The sequence below is a fragment of the Ursus americanus genome, chromosome 2 (assembly GCF_024610735.1).
Source record: "Ursus americanus isolate L20-20 chromosome 2, mUrsAme1.1.p, whole genome shotgun sequence".
In the NCBI taxonomy this organism is placed as follows: domain Eukaryota; kingdom Metazoa; phylum Chordata; class Mammalia; order Carnivora; family Ursidae; genus Ursus; species Ursus americanus.
Genome location: NC_142128.1, coordinates 103,309,142 through 103,333,917, shown reverse-complemented (window position 1 = coordinate 103,333,917; position 24,776 = coordinate 103,309,142). Strand labels below are relative to the sequence as shown.

General features: G+C 37.0%; 1 protein-coding gene across 1 annotated transcript in view; it reads left to right on the top strand.

Moving 5' to 3' along the window:
• CATSPERE (catsper channel auxiliary subunit epsilon) overlaps positions 1-24,776 on the top strand; it is a 168,768-nt gene that overhangs the window by 89,619 nt on the left and 54,373 nt on the right. The window contains exons 9-12 of the mRNA XM_045796212.2: positions 5,847-6,343; positions 13,503-13,509; positions 17,795-18,261; positions 22,731-23,173. Coding sequence (XP_045652168.2) covers positions 5,847-6,343; positions 13,503-13,509; positions 17,795-18,261; positions 22,731-23,173 — 1,414 coding nt within the window. The remainder of the gene's footprint in view (positions 1-5,846; positions 6,344-13,502; positions 13,510-17,794; positions 18,262-22,730; positions 23,174-24,776) is intronic.

The following is a 24,776-nucleotide window of genomic DNA, read 5'->3' as shown; positions in this document are numbered from 1 at the left end:
ACTTACAAATCTCAGAGACAAAGAGAAAATCCTGAAAGCAGCTTAGGACAAGAGATCTGTAACCTACAAGGGTAGAAACATTAAATTGGCAGCAGACCTATCCACGGAGACCTGACAGGCCAGAAAGGACTGGCAATAATATATTCAGGGTATAAACAAGAAAAATATGCAGCCAAGAATACTTTATCCAGCTAGGATGTCATTCAAAATAAAAGGAGTGATAAAAAGTTTCTGGGACAAACAGAAACTAAAACAATTTGTGATCACCAAACCAGCCCTACAAGAAATATTGAAAGGGGTCCTCTAAGCAAAGAGAGAGTCCAAAAGTAACAGACCAGAAAGAAACAGAGACACTATACAGTAACAGTCACCTTACAGGCAATATAATGGCACTAAATTCATATCTTTCAATAGTTACCCTGAACATAAATGGGCTAAATGCCCCAGTCAAAAGACACAGGGCATCAGATTGGATAAAAAAGCAAGACCCGTTGATATGCTGTCTGCAAGAGACTCAGTTTAGACCCAAAGACACTTCCAGGTTTAAAGTGAGGGGGTGGAAAACCATTTATCATGCTAATGGACATCAAAAGAAAGCTGGGTGGCAATCCTTATATCAGATAAATTAGATTTTAGATCAAAGACTGTAAGAAGAGATGAGGAAGGACGCTATATCATAAAGGGTCTGTCCAAAAAGACCTAACAATTGTAAATATTTATGCCCCTAACATGGGAGCAGCCAATTATATGAGCCAATTAATAACAAAATCAGAGAAACGTATTGATAATAATATAGTAATAGTAGGGGACTTTAACATCCCCCTCACTGGAATTTACAGATCATCTAAGCAGATCAACAAGGAAACAAGGGCTTTGAATGACACACTGAACCAGATGGATTTCACAGATATATTCAGAATATTCCATCCCAAACAACAGAATACACATTCTTCTTGAGTACACATGGAACATTCTCCAGAATAGATCACATCCTGAGTCACAAATCAGGTCTCAACTGGTACCAAAAGACTGGGATCATTCTCTGCATATTTTTGGACCACAGTGCTTTGAAACTGTAACTCAATCACAAGAGGAAAGTTGGAAAGAATTCAAATCCATGGAGACTAAAGAGCATCCTACTAAAGAATGAATGGGTCAGCTGGAGTGGAGGGGGATGGGGGTGGGGTGGTTGGGTATGTGTTGTGGTGAGTGCTGGGTGTTGTGTAGGACTGAAGAATCACAGACCTGTACCCCTGAAACAAATAATACATTATATGTTAATTTTTTTAATGTTTTAAATGTAAAAAAAGAAAAGAACATTTTATTACTTTCTTCTCTGTCTTGTATGCATTTTATTTCATTTTCTCATCTTATTATGGTAGACACTTCCAGTGTGATATTGAATAGGAGGGGTAAGAGGAGACATCTATGCCTTGTTCATAAAAGGAATGGATCTAGTTTCTCATTATTAAGTTTTTTGCATGGCTTTTGTAGATGCTCCTTTGTCAAGTTGAGAAAGTTCCCCTCCATTGCTTGTTATCTGAGAGTTCTTATTATAAATAGGTGTGAGATTTTGTCAAGTGCTTTTTCTGCATCTACTGATGTCATTATATGCTTTTTCTTTTTTTAACCTTTGGTGTGGTAGATTACATTAATTGATTTTTAATGTTGAACCACACTTGCATAAGTGGAATAAATCCCATTTGGCCATGGTATATAATTCTTTTTACACATTGTTGAATTCAAAAGGTTTGCAACTTTACCTGTAATGTCTTTATCTGGTTTTGGTATTAGGGCATCTTTCTCTGTTGTTCTTCTGTTTTCAATTTACTGATTTCTGCTGCAATTTTTTTTCTTCCATTTCCTTTAGGTTTGTATTGCTTTTTTTTCTCTAGTTTTCTAAGGTGGAAGCTTAGAGCATTGATTTTAGATCTTTCTTCTTTTCTAATATATGCATTTAATGCCATACATTTCCCTCTAAGCCTTGCTTTCACTGCAGCTTTCAAATTTTGGTAAGCTGTGTTTTTTTTTCATTTGTTCAAAACATTTTTCATTTTCTTTTCGTTCAAAATATTTTTAAATTTCGGTTGAAATTTTTTTCCTTGACTAATGTGTTATTTAGAAGTGTTTAAGCTCCAAATCTTTGGGGATTTTTCCAGCTATCTTTCTGTTATTGACTTCTAGCTTAATTACATTGTATTTTGAGAGCATATTTTGTATAATTTCTATTTTTTTTAATTTCTTAAGATGTGTTTTATGACCCAGTATATGGTGTGTCATGGTCAATGTTCTATATGAACTTGAGAAGAATGTGTATTCTGCAGTTGTTGGATGAGATATTCTTTAAATGTCAGTTGGATACACTTGATTGATGGTGCTGTTCAGTTATGTCCTTACTGATTTTCTGCCTGCTGGATCTGTCAATTACTGAAAGAGGAGTTTTGAATCTCTAACTATACTTGTGGATTTTTCTATTTCTCCTTGCAGTTCCATATTGTTTAAAAAGACATATTTGTGGCAAAACTAGTTTTTTTTAAAGATTTTATTTATTTATTTGACAGAGATAGAGACAGCCAGCGAGAGAGGGAACACAAGCAGGGGGAGTGGGAGAGGAAGAAGCAGGCTCCCAGCAGAGGAGCCTGATGTGGGGCTCGATCCCATAACGCCGGGATCACGCCCTGAGCCGAAGGCAGATGCTTAACCGCTGTGCCACCCAGGAGCCCCAAAACTAGTTTTTAATTATTTTTTTTAAAGATTTTTATTTATTTATTCGACAGAGATAGAGACAGCCAGCAAGAGAGGGAACACAAGCAGGGGGAGTGGGAGAGGAAGAAGCAGGCTCATAGTGGAGGAGCCTGACGTGGGGCTCGATCCCATAACGCAGGGATCACGCCCTGAGCCGATGGCAGACGCTTAACCGCTGTGCCACCCAGGTGCCCCCCAAAACTAGTTTTTAAAAAGCACAGGAGTGTGAACACAAATGCAAACACAAAATCAGGCCAGTGATTATGTGTAAGCAAGTGGGGATGGGGGAAGGAAAGGCATAGGACATTTCTAAGGTATTGGTAACATTCTGATTCTTGATCTAGGTGATTAGTACACAGGTGTTCATCTTAGTACTATTCTTTAAGTGTGTGTGTGTGTCATATACTCTTTTGTATAAATGAAACATTAGTAATAAAGTTATTAAATAAGTGGTATTTTAAAAGAAACACAAAGAAAACATTCATATATAGAGAACCTCAGAGGTTCATTTTTTAAAACTATTGTCTTGGATGCCATAAAATACCACCACCTGATTGACTAATCTGGGTTTAGAAAAAGTTATCCTTAAAAAAGATACATTTTGTGGTAAAACAAGAAAGCAAAATAGAAGAGATAGTTCTGGGCAGAACTTAAAAGACAGTGGAACATAATAGGGAAGACAGAATGGGCACTCCAAGAGAGAGTAAGAACACAAATAGTTTTGGTAGGCAAACAGGAAGAACACACCTGAAATATAATATGGCAAGTGAAATTAAATGGGAAAAAATATGGAAATTCCCTGAAAATCATTTGGAATAGCTTGAATTTTTTTCCTGGATATAATTAAGGGGCCACCAATGTTTCTAAGCAGAACATGGCAGATTAAATGCATTTATTTATCTCTATTCTCTCCCATTATCTCACTAAGATAGTTGCAAGCCTACAAGGAGAAGCGATGGGAAGGGAAGCAAGAACAGAAAGTAGAAAGCTGAGAGAGAAGTGGTATCTGATGTAGCAGAGCATGAAATTGTGCTAATTAAGAGCTTGCAGAGGGAATTCTAAAGTGATGGGAACCCTCCAGTGTGCCTTCAGTCCTTTCCTCCAGCTCTGCTCCCTGCATATGGAAACCTAACATATATCCTCCTGGCAAGATAGAAGAGGATTTTTCTTTACATTAGCTGATCAGACCTACTTAAAAGATTTGGAGTCAGAAGGGGAGAAGCACAATGGAGCACAGAAGGAGAGAGAAGTATCCCTAAGAACTGACACACAACTTGTTACAACTTCTCTCTTATATATTAAAGGAAAACCGAAGACTACCAGAGAATTACAGAAAACTTCAACATGAACATCAGACTCCTAAATTAATAAAGAGAACAATGGAACTCAGAGGAAACAAAACATAGCAGGGAGCAAAAGAAAAGATCCAAAAAAGCATAAATAACATCTTCCCAGAAATAGAAGATATTATATACATAAAAGAAAACTAAGATGTTATAAGATGGGAAAGAAGTAAAAGAATTTTGAAAAGTGTATAATCACGATGAAAAAAATCAAACACTTGAAAACAAAATGATAGACATGGAAAATTGAAATGCTCAGTATGTCCTGACCAGGCCTTGAGTGTTGGCTCCTTTCTAGGCCTTGTAGATAAACAGTTCTCCATCCAAACAAAAGAGTCACCAATACCTCATTATGTAACTACACATATGTGAGATTGTCATATAGCCAGTGGACAATGTAAAAAATGGCACTGATAATTGTAGAAACTGTACTTGAAAATGATGTTATAGAGTAAGTAGTGTGGCTTGCAAACAGCAGTAATTGCATTGCATTTCATGGTGGCATGGTTTAGGGCACAGAGGTTTGGTGACAACACTACAGCTGCCTAACATGGGTCCCCCTGACCTGCCAGGACCACATTCTGAGTGGGCAGAATGCCATCACCCAAGTATATATACACAGAGGAAAGAGGAAATATGTAATGTTTCAGGAGACATTTACTGAACATCTACAACCTGATGTCTCCTGGATTGCCCTGATGAGAAACTCTCCTTGGAATTTTTCATAACTTCTGAGATACATGGGCAAATCATTATTTTCACAAATTCCTCTGTATGTCCACTCAAAAGATAGACCCAGCCCTGTCAAATTTTAGAATACCAAGAGAAAGCGGGAAGATCCTAAAACTTATAAAAAGGCAACCCATTTAAACAATAACAAGAATCAATGTATCATCTGACTTTTCATTAGGCAACTTTAATACAAAAAGACCGGAGAAAGTGCCCTCAGATTTCTGAAGTCTCTGGCTAGCCAATTTATCCAGCAGGTGTGTAAAATATTTTCAGATACTCAGGGTCTCAAAAATTTCTGTTCATATATACTTTCACAAAGAGGTACTGAAGAATGTGCTTTAGCAAAACAAGAAAGAACAAAACACTGGATCCGGTAAGTGGTGGCTTCAGCCCAAAGAGTAATGAAGTGAAACAAGTACTAGATCACTTCTGCATTTACCACATGGAAAATATTGTGAAGTACCACATTACCTATTGGAACACTTGGGAAACAACAAATTTTCAAAATGAAATAATTTATTAACTCTAGGAGAGATGTCATGAATATATATATGTGTATATGAAAATGTAATTATAGTAAAATAACTGACACAGTAGTAAACAATATTTACATAGTAAAACAATGTAAACACTGTAGATTTCACTAAACACTGTGCTACTGGGAGAAAAGATGTATGGGTAGTTATATTTTATGAGAAATACATCATCTGTCATATAAGCAGCCAATATATAATGTGTAAAAATCTTATGTTAAGAGATGCATAAGAATATTTGAGAGTTTGGAGACACATTGCAGATGAAAGAGTTATAAGAGTCAAGATTATTTTCCTTTGGGAACAAGAGTGAAGAATGAGGAGAAATGGGGCAAAGATAGCATTTTAGTGCTATATGATTTGTTTAGCCCAGATTTACACGGATAAAAGTAAAAAAAATTTTAAAGATGATAAATGTCAACAATGTACAAGATGGAAGAGAGAAGAGAGGGATACAATTTTATTTTCCTATTTTCTATTTTTTTCTTCTTAGGACCTGGCATGTTTTGATACCAATGACATATGATGATGCGCTAAAGGAGATTAAAGGAAATCAAGTGGCTTTTCAAGATTGCTTTATTGCAGATTTTATTTTCCTGCTGACCTTTCCTTTGTTGACAATACCTGAGATTCCTGGATATTTACCAATCTCTTCACCACATGGTAGTCAGTTAATGGCAGCCTGGGCTGCTTGTGTTCCTTCATCTGTTGTTGTGGTAGCCGATATGGAGACCTTTCAAACAAATGATTCATTCCGTACTTGGACCAGAATCAGAGTGCCTCCAAACATTTTGACTGAGGATGAAAGACACAGCGTGTCTGATGTGAGCCTATCACGGGATGGAATATTTTTTCTAATAAATGGTATTCTTTACCTAAAAAGTTTTACTGAGTTCAAAAGACTGGGAATAAGTGAAAATCTTCCTGATAGTGGAATTATTGGCATTACAACAAGAAAATGGTGTTGGGTCAAATATTTATTAAAGGTTAGTAAAAGATTCTGTATATGTATATAACACTTACACATTTAGATATATTTACCATATTATTTAATTCAGTGAAATATGAGAGTATACTATACAGCTTTTTTGCAGAGTTATTTTATTTATGGTTGTAAATAAGTCCATCTTCCTACCTAACTTTTCAGAGGCCTCTTTATAGAGATACATTTCCAATAAAAGAAATAAAATAAATTTTGTATATTTTTATGCAGAGTCATTTAGCCATATTGTAAGAGTTTTGTTTTACCTTGACTTGGGCAAAAGGTCCAAAAAATTATTTTCCCCAAACAAAGATTCTATGTGCTCTCAAAAATGAATTAACTCCTCTTTTTTGACAATATAATGAATAAAATAGCCTAAAGCTATTCCATTACAAAACACCTAAGATGTATAAAAACTTTAAACCTTTTTTAAAGCATATAGCTGGACCTGTATGGAAGTAGGGGAAATCCTGAGAGGAATGGGGTAGTCCTGGATCACTAATCCAGAGGCATAAACCAATTCCAAAATCTCAGCTGCTGTAAGCCCATGTGCTGATCTTAGATATTTAGACTTTTGGTGCTTGGACACAAGACCTTGGGCCTGAACAAGGTAGGGCATCTGATAATAATTTTTTCATAAAACAAGAACCTTCAAAAATTTTCCTGACATAATTAAATCTATCTCAGCTTAAACTCTTAGAAGGGAGAAAAGTCTGTCTTTAGAATTTGTGATCAGAAACCAGCCCACATGGACTTTGGGGCCCAGATTCCCAGAACCTGTGTAGTTCAAAAAATGTTAAGGCTAGCACCAAGCATAAGTAAACACAATAATTTCTGGAGAAATAAACCCTCAAGTCAGGCTTTGAAAATTTCCCACAGATAACATTCTGACAAAATTGAGCTCACAGTAAAAAATGACAAAACACACAAAGAATCAAGATGCCATGGGAGTCAGCAGAAACAATAAAGAGTAGAATCATTCCTGCAAGGACATTAGGTATTGGATTTGACAAAATATAAAGTATCTTTAATAGATGTAAATAAATGGAAAACAGGGAAAAAGGAATCTACCAAATGGCAAGGCAATTAGTAAAACTAAAAGCAAGAAAGTCATTACTATAAAATTTAGGATGGTGGTTATGCTGGAAAGGAAAAACATAGTGACTGGGAGAGAGCATGGGTGGCATTTGGGAGTTCTGATGATATTCTGTTTCTAAATCTCCAAGGTCATTACAAAGACTTCTGCTTTGTCACAGATCTTCCAGCTGTGTATTTTTCTAGTCATTCTATTTTCTGTATGTGGATTGTATTTCAAAATTTTTCATATATAAAAATAAATGTTAAAATATTACATTTTAAGTAATAAGCTTAGGTAAAACTAATGAAAATTGAAATGTAAAATTCAATGGACAGCTCAAATTGAAGATTAGATCCAACGATGATAACTAATGCATTGGAAATTAGATAAGATGAAATTAAACAAAATAAAAGACTGAGAGAAAAAAATGGAAAACAAGAAAAAAAGAATAAGGGAGAGAAAAGAAAGAATGGAAAAGAGAATATCCAACATATATCTAATCAGCATTCCAAAATGAAAGACTAGAAAGATGGGAAAGAACTGAGAATTTTTCAGACTTAAAGAAAGATATCAATTCTCAGTCCAGAAATACTAATAAATGCCAATTGATATGGTAAAAAATAAAACCCACTTAGCACAAAATAATGAAATTGCACAGTCACAAATTGCATGTTAGTCAAAGACTAATGAGATATTAAAAGTATCCAGACAGAAAAGACAAATTACAAGCAAGGCAATAAAATAATTAGGACCAGTGGAAGCCAGAAGATAGTAAAATACTCAAGTAACTGAAATAAAATTATTGTCAACCTAAACTTATATACATTCAAAGAAACAATCCTCAAGAACAAGAATGCTTAAACTATTTTAAAGAATCAAAACCAGGTATTTTAAATATAAATAGAATAACTGCATTGAAAACTTATTAGTTGTGCTCAATAGCAAAATGGAGATGACATGACAGAGGAAACAGCCAAGAAAACTGAAGTTACATCAATAAAAATTTTCCAATCTAAACAATAGAAAAAATTGTCAAATTGAACCAAGTCTGGGGCACCTGGAGGTCCAGTTGGTTAAGTGTCCAACTCTTGATTTTTAGCTAAGGTCTGATCTCAGGGTCATGAGATCAGGCCCCATGTCAGGCCCCATGCTCAGCACAGCATCTGCTTGAGACTCTCTTTTCCTCTCCCTCTGCCCCCATGCTCTCTCTCTCTCCCTCTCTAAAATAAATATATAAATCTTTTTAAAAAATTAAACCAAGTCTTAGAGACCTGTGGGACGATACCAAAAGGTCTAGCATTCATGTCATTGAAGTCTTAAGAAGGAGAGGAGAAGGAGTATCATGTAGAAAAAATATTAGAAACTTCCCATATTTGGCAAAAGATATAAACTTATGGGGTCATGAAACTCAGCAAACTCCAAACAAGATAACTGCAAAGAAATTCATAAACTACTGAAAACCAAAGGGGAAAAAAACTGGAAAGCACCCGGAGAAAAATGACATATCATATTAGGGGAACAATGATCCAAGTGATGGCAGATTTCTCATTAGGGGCCATAGGTGACAGGAGGCAATGAAGTAATATTAAATGCTGAAGGAAAAGAGTTCTATTTCTAGACAAAAATGTCGTTTAGGAATTGAGAAAAATAAAGACATTTTTAGATGAAAGAAAACTAAGAGAATTTGTTACCAGCAGACCTGTTCTTAAAGAAATAAATGCCTAATGAAGCTTATCAGGTGGGAAGGAAATGGAAAATTTAAAAAGTCAGGAATCAATAAAGAACAATAGAAATGGTACTTAAATGGGTAAATATAATAGATTATTTTTAAACCCTTAAGTTCCTTAAGTTAGGTATGACAGTAACTATGTATAAAAGCAAAACTTAAAACATAAATATTTTCTGGTGGGGCTTTTAATGTATCTTGACATAGGACAATTACCACATAAATGAGGAGGGATAAAGGAACCTATGGAGTAGTGAGGTTTCTTTATTCCACTTGAAATGTTAAAGTATTAATTCTAAGTAGGTTGTGAAAAGTAAGGGCACAAATTGTAACCCCTAGAGCACCACTAAAAAAGTATATGATCAATATATAAATTAAAATGGAATACTAAAAATATTTTTTTCAAAAAATCCAAAAGAAGGCAGAAAAGGGAAACACTGGAACAAAAACAGAGGATACAAATTAAATAATAAAATGGTAGAGCTAGATAGAAACATATCAATAATTTCATTATATTTAAATGGCTAGAGTACTAATTAAAAGGCATCAATTGGGGGCGCCTGGGTGGCACAGCGGTTAAGCGCCTGCCTTCGGCTCAGGGCATGATCCCGGCGTTCTGGGATCGAGCCCCACATCGGGCTCCTCCGCTGGGAGCCTGCTTCTTCCTCTCCCACTCCCCCTGCTTGTGTCCCCTCTCTCTCTGGCTGTCTCTATCTCTGTCAAATAAATAAATAAAATCTTTAAAAAAAAAAAAGGCATCAATTGTCAAAGTGGATTTTTTTTTAAGTTTTTGGTGTTCCAGTTAGGTGGGGGGTGCCTGGATGACTCAGTCAGTTGGGTATCCAACTCTTGATCTTGGCTCAGGTCTCGATCTCAGGGTCCTGAGTTCCAGCCCCAGGTTGCATTCCATGCTAGGTGTGGAGCCTACTTAAGTTCCAATTAGTTAACATACAGTGGGATATTAGTTTCAGGTGTGCAATATAGTGATTCAACCCTTCCATACAACACCTGATGTTCATCACAAATGCATTCCTTAATTTCCATCACCTATTTCACCCATTTCTCCACTCACATCCCCTCTGATAACCATCAGTTTGTTCTCTATAGTTAAGAGTCCATTTCTTGGTTTGCCTCTCTCTCTCTCTCTTTTCTTTCCCTTTGCTCATTTGTTTTGTTTCTTGAAATCCACATATGAGTGAAATCATATGGTTTTTGTCTTTCTCTAACTAATTTCACTTAGCATAATACTCTCTAGCTGCATCCAGGTCATTGCAAATGGCAAGATTTCATTCTTTTTTATGGCTGAGTAATGTTCCATTTCCATTGTGTGTGTGTGTGTGTGTGTGTGTGTGTGTGTGTGTGTGTGTGTGTATGCCACAAATTCTTTATCCATTCATCAGTCATAAGACTCAACACCTAAAAAAATGAATAATCCAATTTAAAAATGGGCAGAAGACAGGAATAGACATTTTTCCAAAGAAGACATACAGATGGCCAACAGACACCTAAAAAGATGTTCAACATCACTGATCATCAGGGAAATACAAATCAAAACTGCCCTGACATATCATCTCACACCTGTCAGAATGGCTAAAATAACACAAGAAACAACAGGTGTTGAGCAAGGATGTGGAGAAAGGGGAACCCTCTTGCACTGTTGGTGGGAATGCAAACTGGTGCAGCCACTCTGGAAAATAGTATGGAGGTTCCCCAAAAAGTTAAAAATAGAACTACCCTATGATCCAACAATTTCACTACTGGGTATTTACCCAAAGAATACAAGAACACTAATTCAAAGGGATACATGTACCCCAATGTTTACAGCAGCATTATCTACGATAGCCAAATTTTGGAAACAGCCCAAGTGTCCATCGACTGATGAATGGATAAATTGGACTTTTTAAAAAAGACCAAACTATATACATTCTATAAGAAATTAATTTTAAATAAAATGATGCAGTTGAATTAAAAGTAAAATATTGGAAAAGGCTATGGAAACACTAACAGAAAGATAGGGCTCCTGGGTGGCTCAGTCAGTTAAGTGCCTGCCTTCAGCTCAGGTCATGATCCCAGGGTCCTGGGATCAAGTCCTGCGTTGGGCCCCCTGCTCAGCAGGGAGTCTGCTTCTCCCTCTCCCTCTGCCCCCCCCATCATGTTCCCTCTCTCCCTCTCTCTCTCTCTCTCAAATAAATAAAATCTTTTAAAAAATAAAAATAGAATGGCTTTATTAATATTAAGTAAGCTGGGAAAACAATCAGGGATAAAGAGGGACATTATATAATGATTTAAGAATCAATTCATCAAGAAGATGTAACAATCCTAAATGTGATACACCTAACAACAAATCTTCAAAATACAAGAACCAAAATTAATTGAATGGAAAAAAGAAATAGATAAACCTACAAATTTTTTGGAAGATTTCCACACTCCTTCTTCAGGAAGAGATAAAACAAACACAAAATCCCAAGGATGTACGAAGGAACAACAGCAGGGGTCAGAAAATTATTGCTCATCAGTCAAATCCACTCTGCCACCTTTTTTTGTAAATGGTTTTATTGGAACACAGCCATGCTCATTTGTTTATGTATTATCTCTGCCTGCTTTTGCACTACAACAGCACTGATGAAAATTTCCAACAGAGACTGTGGCTCAAAACCTAAAATATTTACTATATGGCCCTTTTCAGAAAAAGTTTGCTGACCCCTGAGTAATACTATCACAAACTTGATCTCATAGTACATTTGTAGAATATACTCCACCAATCAACAGCAGAAAGCACATTCTTTTCAAGTAGACATGGAATATTAACCAAGATAGACTATATTTTAGAACATAAAACAAACTTTAACATATTTTAAAAAATAGAAGTCAAAGTATGTTCTCTGATCTTAACAAACTAGAAATCAGTTTTTTTAAAAAGATATGTAGAAACCCTCAGCTGTTTAAAATTTTACAAAAACACATCTAAATAACCCGTTGGGTAAAAATAGTTCCAAGGCAATTAGAAATAATATTTGACTGAAAATCAAAATACAACATATTAAAACTGTATCAAAACTGATGGAATTAAAAGAGGAACAAATCCATAATTACAGTTGAAAATAGAATAGCAGAAAATAGGCAAGGGTATAGAAGAACTGAGCAGCTGGCTGAATATGATTAAAATGTATAGAACATTCTACCCAACAACAGTGGAATACAAATTCTTGGCAAGTGTTCATGGAACATTTATCAAGACAGACCATATATGGAGTCACTAAATGAACCTCAACAAATTTGAAAGAATTTAAATCATCTAAAGAATGTTCTCTAACCACAATGGAATTAAACTAGAAGTCAATAACAGAAATGTATCTGGAAATACCCCAATTCTTGGAAATTAAACAATACACCTCTAAATGATTTGTGTTAAATAGGACATTTCAAGGGAATTTAGAAAGTCTTTTAACTGAATGAAAATAAGAGTATAAGGTATCAAATTCTATGGAATGCTGCTAAAGCAGTTCTTAGAGGGAAATTTATAGCATTAAATTCTATTAGAAACATACTTCTGGTCAAGATAAAGTTAAAAAGCAGGGACTATATATTTACCTTCCTACATGATACACAAAAACAAAAAACTGAACAAAATGTATGAAACAATGCCTCTCAAGACATTGTAAATCAAGATGAGACCTGCAATTGTCCCAGATTAACATCCTGAGAAAGTTCCCAGATTATGGAACAAGGACATGGGAAACTCAGGCAGAGTTTAGGAGATTCCCTGAGTTCAGGAAGTGGAGCTGACAGGAGAGAACAAGTGGTTGGAGTTTGCAAAGCAGAATATCAGAGATGAAAGAGTTGCACACAGAATTCCAGAGATGTGCAAAGGGTTCCCCTCACATATTTCAGCAGAGTACTAATAAGTGTATGTATGTGGGGAAACTGTCCAGTCTAGGGAAAAGGATGACTGAAGGGACTAGGGAGTAGAATTGGCAATTTACACAGGGATGGGAATAGTACCTCTTCTAACCACCCAAATTGAAAACGCTCATAGTGATTCATGGGGGATTAGGTAGAGTGTTCTAAAAGTCTTGCCTCAGTACTGAGGAATAAATATCACCAGACTAAATGCTTCTCTGGTCCTATCTAACAAATCTTAAAAACAAGACCCAAAAGTTACTGTTTCCCAGTAACTTAATTAAATCTCAGAACAAAACTGAAGAGTATTTATAAAAAATATTCAGCTCTCAACAAGGTAAGAGTCACAATTTCTGTCCCCAATCAAAAATAGCAGGCATTGGGAGAAAGCAAAGGGGAAAAAAGAGAGAGGCAAACCAAGAAACAAACGCTTAACTGCAGAGAACACACTGGTGGTCACCAGAGGGCAGGTGGGGGGGGAGGATGGGTGAAATAGGTGATGGGGATTAAGGAGCACCAGGTGATGTGTGCAAGTGTGCACCTGAAGCTAATATTACACTGTACATTAACTGACTGGAATTTAAATTAAAACTTTAAAAAAATCATACCACATACACATACCGTGGACACCACACATACACCACACACATAGAGAGACTAAAAAATGTTACTAAGTGAAATAAAAGACTTAAATGGAGAGATTGGTTCATGGGTGAGAAGACTCTATACTGTTCAGATGTCTATGCTTGAGAAATTCAGCCACATCATAACAACCCCAGTGGGCAGCCATTATTCATGTCATTGTTCTCATATATAAATAGAAATTGAGAAGCTGATTCTAAAAGTCGTATGGAAATTCAAGATAGAACAAAAAATGACAGATATCTAAAAATAAACGCCACTAAAAGTGTATAAGATCTTGGTTGAGATAAAAATAAAATATTATCAAAAATATTAATGAAGATCTGCATAGATAGCTATATCAAGTTCATGGATTCGAATACAGAATATTATAAGCTTTTCAGTTCTTCCCAGATTTATCTATACATTTGATGCAATTCTAATCAAAATCGCAATGTTACTTTGTGGAGCTCAATACACTGATTTTAAAATGTATGAGAAGGGGCGCCTGGGGGGCACAGTGGTTAAGCGTCTGCCTTCAGCTCAGGGCGTGATCCCGGCGTTATGGGATCGAGCCCCACGTCAGGCTCCTCCACTGTGAGCCTGCTTCTTCCTCTCCCACTCCCCCTGCTTGTGTTCCCTCTCTCGCTGGCTGTCTCTCTCTCTCTGTCAAATAAAATAAAATCTTTAAAAAAAATAAAAATAAAAAAATAAAATGTATGAGAAAGAGTAAAGAGCTGAGGTTTGGAAGGGGGTGGAGTAGCAAAGTATTTCTTCTATCACATATCAAACTTTTTTATAAAGCCATAGTAATTAAGACATAAAATATTTAAAGCAGCTTTTTTCATTTAGTTCCATATCTCACCAACTTTTGGTGTGTTCAGTCTTTTACTATTTGAACTCTTTTAGAGGGTATGCGCTAGCTTTCTTGTGTTTCACGCTTATATGGTGTATGGTTGTTTTTGATCATTTTACTATCAATCTGTCTGTGGCTTTATATTTCTTATAAACTGCAGTCTTGCTTCTTCTCCAGTGTGACAATGTGCCTTAAAGTTATAGTATTCAGTCCACTTAGATTTAATATAACTATTGCTATGGTTGGAGTTAGGTCTACCATCTTGGTATTTGTTTTCAATCAACTTCACTTGTTCTTTTGTTTCTCTTTTCTTGTCTTCTGAATGAATCATGCATTTTTCAGTATCTATGTTTTCTATTGTGTTGATTCTTTTTTATTCAAAACTATTTTTTAATGGTTGCACTTGGCTATACAATAATCATCTTTAATTTATCAGAGTCTCATTTCAAATATATACTTCACAACAGTGTTAAGAAATTTATACCTGTATGATTTCATTTATACCCCACCCACCTTTTGTACTCTTATCTCATATTTTACTTCTAAATATGCTATAAATCTCAAAATGCATTGTTAACATTCTTGCTTTAAAAAGTCAGTTGTCATATGAGGCACCTGGGTGGTACAGTCAGTTAAATGTTAGACTCTTGGTTTTGGCTTATAATCTTAGGGTCATGAGATCAAGCCCCGAGTCAGGCTCCCCACTCAACGTGGAGTCAGCTTGAGATTCTCTCCCTCTGCCCCTACCCCTCCTGCTCATGCTTTCTCTCTCTCTCTCTCTCAAATAAATAAATCTTTTTTAAAAAGTCAATTGTCATAAAGATATATAGGTATATAAATATCAACTGATAACAAAATAAGTCATATATATATGTGTGTGTGTGTGTGTGTATACACACACACACACACACACACACCCCTCCTGGGTATGCTTTATTTCTGTTTGCATATCCAGAGTTCTTCCTGAACTCATTTCCATTCAGCCTGAAGAATGTCTTTGAATTTTCTTCTATAACAAGTTTTCTTGGCATTTGTCTGTATAAAAGTGTCTTTATTTTTTCCCTTCATTTTTGAGGGACATTTTTCACTGAATACAGAATTATAGGATGACAGCTGGTTTTTGTTGTTTTTAAAGTAATTTATAAAAACATCGTTCCATTATCTTATGGCCTCTTAACCATTTGGGATAAGAAGTCAGCCATTATTCATGTCATTGTTCTCATATAAACAATGTATCTTTTTATCTGTAGCTGCTTTTAGAATTTGCTCTTTATCTTCGGTTTTCAGCACTTTTATTATGTGATTAGGTGTGATTTCCTTTGTATGTATCCAGTTTGTGGTTCGGCTGAGCTTCTTGGGTTTCTGGGATAATGTCATTCATTAATTTAGTGGTGTTCTTGGACTTTATCTCTTCATATATTTCTTCTGCACCATTCTGTTCTTCCTTTCCTTCTAGGAGTTTAAAAACACATAGATGATACTGTTTGATATTGTCCCTCAGATCTCAGACAATCTATTCATTTTCTTTTTACCCTACTTCTTTCTCTGTATTTCAGTTTGTATATGAAACTGTCTTCAAGTTATCTACTCTGCTTTTCCCACTTTACTCTTGAATCCATCAAATAATTTTTTTATTCCTGATACCGTATTTTTTATATCTAGCATTTTCATTTCTTTTTTATCATTTACATATCTCAGCTGAAATTCCCCATCTCTGCCCTCATGTTGCCCATCTTTTCCTCTAGGTCCTTCAACATTTTTATGAGTTGTTTTCTCTTTAGCCATGCTTGGGCTCTTAGCACTGATAAGGCTCCAGAGATCTCTTCGTACTTTACAACTGACCACCACCTTTCCAAACCTGGGGAGAGCTGTCTCTGCTCTACAGCTTTTTCATCACCGAGGGATTCTTTCCTCTCTCATCTTGCTCTGGCTTTTCATGCTTTGGGAGATATCTCTATCTCTCTCTCTTGCTTCCCTGTCCCCAGTCATGGCAGGGAAACTGCTTTACACTCTGTGAAGGCCAACCATGTGTCAGAGGGAGAGTTTCCCTCAGCTCTCTTACCCACTCCCAGCCTATGGTAGCTGAGAACCCAGAATGCAGATGGATTTCTCTCAACTTGGCTGCCTTACTGCCTGCCCCCTCCTGTCTTCAGAGGATTACTGCTTTATATTTGAGGCCTGAATGCCTCAAGGGGATCTATCAGTTCCCCTGCCTTGTCCCAAAACCTTTGGCTTACTTCCCGCAAGCACTTTAGTGAAGATCTATGGGAAAGTTTGTGGGTGGGTAAAAACTCATTCCTTGGAATTCCCATCTGTCATATTTATGATGGATTCCCATCCCTCTGCCAAAAATAAGAATAATTATGGGTCTTTTCTATGAATGGCTCATCGTTTTGTTTCTAATGTATTTCCTCTTTGAGGATCGTCTCACACTCATTTAAAGCAACATAAGCTCTAGACTTTAAACTGAATCTTCATTTGAAAAAAATGGCTTTTTACTGAAATGACTCTTAACCCATTAGTCTGTTTCTTTGGTTACCAGTTTGAGATCTGTCTACATCCTGTTTGAGTATATCCAATACTAAATATTTGTACATTACATAAAGAGACAAGATGTGCCCAAGAGACTCCTTTTGGTCATCATGAACATAGAAGTTACATGTTAAGTAAAAATCTCTAAGAATTAGAAACAGTTGGGAAGGAGAGACAGGGAAGAAGGGGGACCCCTTGGTGCTCTAAATGAAATTAGGCCCACTGAATTTCAAACATAACAGTCTCTCAGTGGCCTTCCTCTCTAACAGTCTGTGTTCATAAAAGGGTGGTATTGATTTGTCTAAGGTTTTCAGTTATGTATTCTCTTTATCTCATATCCAAGGAAACCATAATTCCAAAAATAACTTAATGTTTGAAGTGTCTTTATATCTTGACAGTAGTGAACATGGAAGGGGCACTTGTGGCCAGAGTGGAAAAATACATAAGAAAAGAGAAGGCTGATATTCTCTGAGGGTCAATTTAAAAGGGAATTAAGATGAATTATTTCTACAGATAGAAAAAAATATGTCAAAGAATAAAATTACTGAAATAATTTATATTTATGAATACATATATTTCTATGTAATATATCTCAATGCCTAGAGTATTATTCAGAAATTCACTAAAAGTTAAACCTTAGTAGTTACTACATTTTAAATATAGCAAATTAGCATACCAGAATTGTTAAGACTATCCCTAAAACCAAAGCTCTTCTAATTATTTTCAATTTTGTTATAGGGTAATAGAAGAAGTAGCATGGCAATATGGACAAAAAATGAAGTTTATCTTGGATATATTTTTCTTAAATTTGTCAAAATAATAACTACTGAAAAACTGAAAAATCTTCTAAATATATCATCAGCTGCTACGCTGACTATACACAATGTCGAGTATCCAGGACACCCTTTGGAACTCGCCTTATTCTTAAATTACTGCAATACGTGTAACGTCAATAAAACGATTTACTTGGTAATATACAACGAAGATACAAAACAGTGGATGTCCCAAGACTTTGCATTAGATGTCTCTATTGACAGTTTTTTAACTCCACATTTTATATATGGAGCGCTGCCAGATTTTATACTACAGGACAAACACAGAATCTACTATTGTTATCACAATTTCACCGAGACTGGAGTTGTACAAACACCCACAGAATTTGGAAATCTATCAAGATTATCACATAACAGCAGTATTCATGCTATCTTCATGGGTGAGGCATTCTCATTATGTAAAAATTATTCTAGATTTTATAGTAGACATCTTCCTTATGAAGATGTAGCAATTATAAATGCAATCATATAGGATGCTTTTGGTAGGTAAAGGTGTACTTTTTGCCACCTAAAAATGGATCTCTTTTAAGTTCTACTAAGGTTAACTATGATCTCACATAGGAAATGGCAAACTCAAGTTTTGGGTTTTTCCCATAGATTCGTTTTGATCACTCAGCAGATACTAAGTAACCTACATTTGCATTTTCAGCGTAAGAGGTGATATGGTGTTGTCTTCATTTCCTAGGGCTCCCTAGGGCTACCACAAACGGGATAACTTAAAACAACAGAAATTTATTGTCTCAGTTTTGGAGACTAGAAGTCCCCATTCAGGGTGTCAGCAATGCCATGTTCCCTCTGAAACCTGAAGGGGGGCTCTTTCATTGCTTCTGCCTAGCCTCTGGTGGCTTGCGGGCAAACCTTGCCTTTCCTTGGCTTGCAGCTACATCATTCCAAGCTCTGCCTTCATCACGACACAGCATTCTCCCTGTGTCCTCACATGCCATTTTGTTGCAAGGACACAGGGCCCACCCTACTACGGTAGGAGCTCATCTTAACTAATTACCTCTGTAATGATCCTATTTCCAAATAAGGTTGCATTCTGAAGTAGTGTTGGGAATTAGAATGTCAACATCTTTCCCGAGGGGACACAATTCAACCTATAGCAGGTGTTGTACAGTTGAATGGACCTGTATTCGCATCCATGAGCAAGTCATTGAACCTTTGCAAGTCTCATTTCCTAATCTAGAATATAAGGTGGCTGTGTCGATTGGGTAGGGATTGTAAGTAAAATGCTTGGAATAAAACTGGACATGTGGTAAACCTTCAGCTAATAGTAGTTATTCTGAATCTTATTATTCCCGAGATAGTATACTAAACATTATAGGCAATGCAAAGAAATAGGAAGTTCGATCCTCATAAAGTCTGATTAGGAGATAGCCCTAACCATGGAATTTAAAGGAAATGTCACTGTAATTCGAAATGTCTTTTTTTTTTTTAAGATTTTATTTATTATTAATTAGTGATAGAGCATGAGCAGGGGGAGGAGCAGAGGGAGAGGAACAAGCAGACTCCCCAGAGCCCAACTCGGGGCTCAATCCCACAACCCTAGGATTATGACCTGAGCTGAAATCAAGAGTCAGACACTTATCTGACTGAGCCACGCAGGCTCCCCTTGTAATGTCTTTCTTGATACCTATCACCCAGCAACTCCCAACCAGTTGATTTTTATGCTCCCCTTTACAACAAAACTCTAAAAAATATTACCTAATTTCACTTTTTTTGTCCTTCCTCCCTTTCTCTTGAAGCCACTCTAATCAAATATTCCATGGAGAGTGCTCATGTCAAGGGTCTTAATGACCTCCACTTTGCTAACCCAGTGGCCAATTTTCAGCCATCCTCCATGAGCTGACATTCAGCAGGGCCTGATTTTTCCCCCGCAAAGATTTTATTTATTTATTTGTCAGAGAGAGAGAGAGCACAAGCAGGGGGAGCGGCAGGCAGAAAAAGAGGGAGACACAGGCTCCCGGCTGAGCAGAGAGCCCGACACGGGGATCATGACCTGAGCCAAAGGCAGACGCTTAATGGCTGAGCCACCCAGGCACGGCTTCCCATTTTAATTTTTAGACTGCTTATCATCTGCAATACGATTCCCTTTCTTATTTATAATATTGTCTGTACCCCACCCCTTATTACTTTGGCTTGCAAGATGCTGTTTCTTATTTTTATGGTTTTTTTGGTTTTGTTTTCTTTTCCTTTGAAAGGAACTCTTGGCTTGTTTATCAAATCTACTTTCTATTTAATTCCTTAATTTCTGCTTCTGTCGTTCTTGGTTCTTCACTTGTGCTTTCTTCTTGTAACTTTGTTGTCTGGTGCCTGTTTCTGATTAGTTCATTTACTTTCAGTCATGTTTCCTAAGCATTTAAAACTACAAAGAAACATAAGGCTATAAATTTTTCTCACTAGGGCTTTAGCTACATCCACAAACCTTTATATAGAGTGTTTTTAATCTCATTATTTTAAAATCATTCCCAATTTTCATCTTAACTTCACATTTAACCCAAAGTTCGTTTAGTAACGTTTTAATGAGCGGGGCGCCTCCATGGCTCAGTGGGTTCAGCCTCCAACTCTTGATTTCTGCTCAGGTTGTGATCTCTGGGTCCTGAAATCCAGCCCTGCATCCAGCTCCCCATTCAGCGGGAGTCAGCTTATCTCCCTCTCTCTCTGCCCCTCTCCTCCTCACGCTCTCTCTCTCTAAAATAAATATATAAATCTTAAAAAAAAATAATGTTTTCATGAGCAGCGTGACAGGCGGAAGAGAGAGTGCTGTAAAGCACAGAGAAGGGACATCTAATCCAGAGTTATGAGATTAGGAAAGTCCGCACAGAGGAAATGCCTTCTAAACAGAACAAGAACAGGAAGAGGGTGCATATTAGGAAAATCAGATCAGTGGTCAGGATGGGGGCTGAAGTAGCGAAGACCTGGAGGTGGGAGAGAACAGGGCAAGTCTGTGGAACTTGTTGTGTATGACTAGGTAGCATGTGGGCCCAAACGTGGCAACAGACAAGGCTGGCCGAAGAAGACAGGACTGCGTCACCACGTCACCTGGACATTATATAAAATCCAACAGCAATGTATATTTTTTGTTTTGTGAGGTTTTAAATTTTATGTATCATAGTACTGTGTGTATCCTGCAACTACTTCTTTTCTCCATGAACATCCAGATAGATTTTGTTAGGTCATCCACCTGCATTTTTCTCTCCTTCCACCTGGTGAAGTTTCTAGAAACTCACACAGAAAGTACAGCAGGCCAAGCATTTGGTAAGCCTGGAAGGAGGCAAAGAAAACAAAATTAGATTTTTAAAGTAAGTTATATGAGAAAATTACCTCGTCACCGTGTTGCCCAAAGTACCTTAGTGCCTTAGTCCACCCGCGCAGACCACAGAACTTGCCAAGTTACGGACACGTCAGTGCTGGCGTTTGATGCCCTGTGCTTGTTGCCTCAGCAGTAAGGGCATCCCACCCTTGCAGTTATACTGAAACACTCTGGAAAATACTCCGAGCTGAATATGAACGTTACGGATCAATTTAACAATTTCACCAGCGTTACCATATTGTTGAATTCCTACTGACAACATTATCACTATATGAGAGCTTAAGGTTGTAAGGACATGTATGTGGACAGTGATGTGTTATTAAACTATTCTGATTCTAAAAACAATTGACATTTCTGATTGAGGAGTTGTACTAGAATATAATTTATAGGAATTTGTGAAAATGCCACTTATTTATTTTAAATTTCAAATGTAAGATGCATAATCACAATACAATCTGAACCTTCTTCACTCTATGAATTGACCTTCCTCCTTTTAGTCAGTCCCCTTAAAGGGTTGTTTTTGTTTAAATTAGGGAAAGTATATCCCCTAGAAGCTATACACAGAGAATGTCGTGTCTGGAAAGAAACCTATGAAATCAACTAGTCCAACTGTTCATTTTACAGATACAGCTACAGAACCAAAGAATTTAAGAGACTGATTGTCTATGAACGTCTGTGACTTAGGCATAATACTCTGTTAAGGGAAGGAAGTTGGTTATTACTTATAGAGTGAGTCTGAAGAGGTACCAGCACACACACGCGTGCACACACACACACACACACACACACACACACGTCCATTCCTTTATCCCGATTATATTAGTCAGCTACAGCTACCATAGCCACATATCATGGGCTACATGGCTTAAACAATAGAAATTTACGTTCTCACAGTTCCGCAGCCTAGAAGTCCAAGATCAAGGTAATATCAAGTTTGGTTTCTGGGGAGGACCCTCTTCCTGGCTTGCAGACTTGGCCACCTTCTTACTGTGTCCTCCCGTGGCCTTTCCCCTGCCTGTATGGAGAGAGAGATCTTATGTCTTCCTCCTCTTACGAGAATACCAGTCATATTGGACTAGGGCCCCACCTTTATGACCTCGTTTAACCTTCATTACCTCCTGAAAGACATTATCACCAAATACAGTCACAATGCAAGCTGGGATTTCCACCTATCCATTGGGGGGGGGGGGGACACAATTCCATCCATAGCACAATGCTTCCTAATAATACTACTCCTGTCATGCCTATGCTCATTATTGTGTAGTGCACTAATTCCAGCCTTTTTATATAAGTGATGTCATCTATGAAGCTGATATCAAAAGTCCAAGAAGAAATAGATCCAGGAAAATAATCGCTCTACCCTGAAGTGGGAGAGAAGCTCTCCAGCATCATGTAAAATTGCAGGTTTGTGCCTGCACGCTCTTATTTTCTCAACACAGATAAATCCCTCATTGCTATGAAAGAAATTATTTTGGTTAAAAGTGCATGGATTTATGGTTACTTAGAATAACACAAACTTTTCTCCTTCTTTTCCAGATTATTTTGGAAACGTTGTGGTAAAAATGGAAAATAACATCATGTTTTATTTCAAGATCAATATTAAAGATGCAATAAAACTACATTCATGGACAAATAGCATAACGAAGTCATTCTTTTTATTGAGTTCATCTGCTCAGATATATTTCATATATGTTTTTGAAAATGGCACAGTCCAGCCACGAGAATATCCTTTAAAACTGGAATCACAAAGTGCAAATTTCAACACAAAAGAAAAATGCCCCTACATGGCATTTCATAATAATATTTTTCATGTTTTTTACTTTTTGGACAAGGGACAGAACCTGTCCATTTGGGCTCAAATAGTCTATCCAGAAAATGTTGGTCTGTATATTGTTGTGGAATCATACGGCCCAAATATATTACAAGAGAAAGAGCAGGTTCACTATGAAATTGCCCTAGGATACTGCACTAAAACCGTGGTAAGTTAATATTTTAAAATTTATTCATTTGATTGTAATAAATGTAAAATTAAAATATTTACATTTTTTATCCTATCATGAAAAATAGATTATCTAGCATCATCGGTAACATTCAATCAAGTTTTCTGATAGCAAACATTTATCCTTAGTTTTATGATATCTTGACTCATGTTGCAGTAATTTCGGTTAGCTGATTGCGGAACAATGTTTAATTTGAAAAGAAATTGAAACTGTCTTCATCTCTTATAAATTATATATATACATATATATATAAACATTTTTAAAAAACAGATTTTCCTTCTAGGTTTAGCTTGGAAAATGTTGAGAAACGTGCAAGTTTTTAATAAATAGTAATATGATAAGCCATTAGCTCCTGAGCCACAATTTTCACTTTCAACATCCAAGGCAAATATCTTTGCCACCTAAAAGCACCTTCCTGCAGAACTCTTTGATAGTTAATTGTGTTATTTGCTTCCTTTGTTTTTTTTTAACGCATGGCTTTGTGTAGACTTCTCTCTGCTCTCTGTTGTACCATAACACCACCCCAAAACCTGAGGCTTCAAACAGCACCCAATTCTATTTGTCAACAATTTGGGTTGTGAGTAGCTGGGCGATAGTGCTGCTTTCATCTGTCTGGGTCCATTCATGAGGTGGTCATCTGGTAGCTTGTCCGGGACAACGTGATCTAAGATGGCCTCAGTCACACATCAAGTGGTTGGTGCGCGCACTGGCTTGTGTGAATAAGGGGCCTCAGCTGAGCACTTGTCTCTGACCCATGTGGCCGCTATCGTCCAGGCCAGAGCTAGCTTTTTCCCAAGAGAGTCTCAGGGCAGTATTCCAAGACAGTGCGTGCAGGTTCCAGAAGGCCTCTTGTGGCCTACGTTTGGCCACACTCCATTTGTCAAAGCAATTCACAAGTCCCGCCTAGGTTAACCGGATGGAGAACTAGAGTCCACCTCTTGACGGAAGAACAGCGAGTTTACACTGTAAAGGGCGGTGCCTGCGGGAATGAGAGGAATTACAGCAGCTAATTCTGCAGATGATCCAGCACAATTAGGTGCAAATGTAGTGTATATATTACTTTGTATACTACTTTCCAATGAGCTTTATAGCATAAGCGTTTTACATGTTCCTACAATTTCTTCCCAAACACTGTATATTCTATTTCCCACCTTCTCTTTCTGGGCTCAGCTTTCTTTAGCATATACAGTAGTGGGCATCTTAGCAGATACCATGGGAAGCCCGGGTGGCTCAGTCAGTTAAGCATCTACCTTCAGCTCAGGTCACGATCCCAGGGTCCTGGGCCTGAGTCGCACGTCGGGCTCCTTGTTACACGGGGAGCCTGCTTCTCCCTCTGCCTGCTGCTCCGCCTGCGTGTGCTCTCTCTCTCTCTCTCTCCCTGACAAATAAATACATAAAATCTGTAATCTTAACAGATGCAATGGAATGAAATGTTCAGTTAATTCCAAAGTCCGTTAAAGCAGAGAATCATAAAAAATGAAACTGATATGAATGAAACATTGTACTTTAACATAAATAAATGAATGTACATTCATTAGTCAACCTTTTAATATAGGACCACAGACTTTTCTTTGAAATAAGT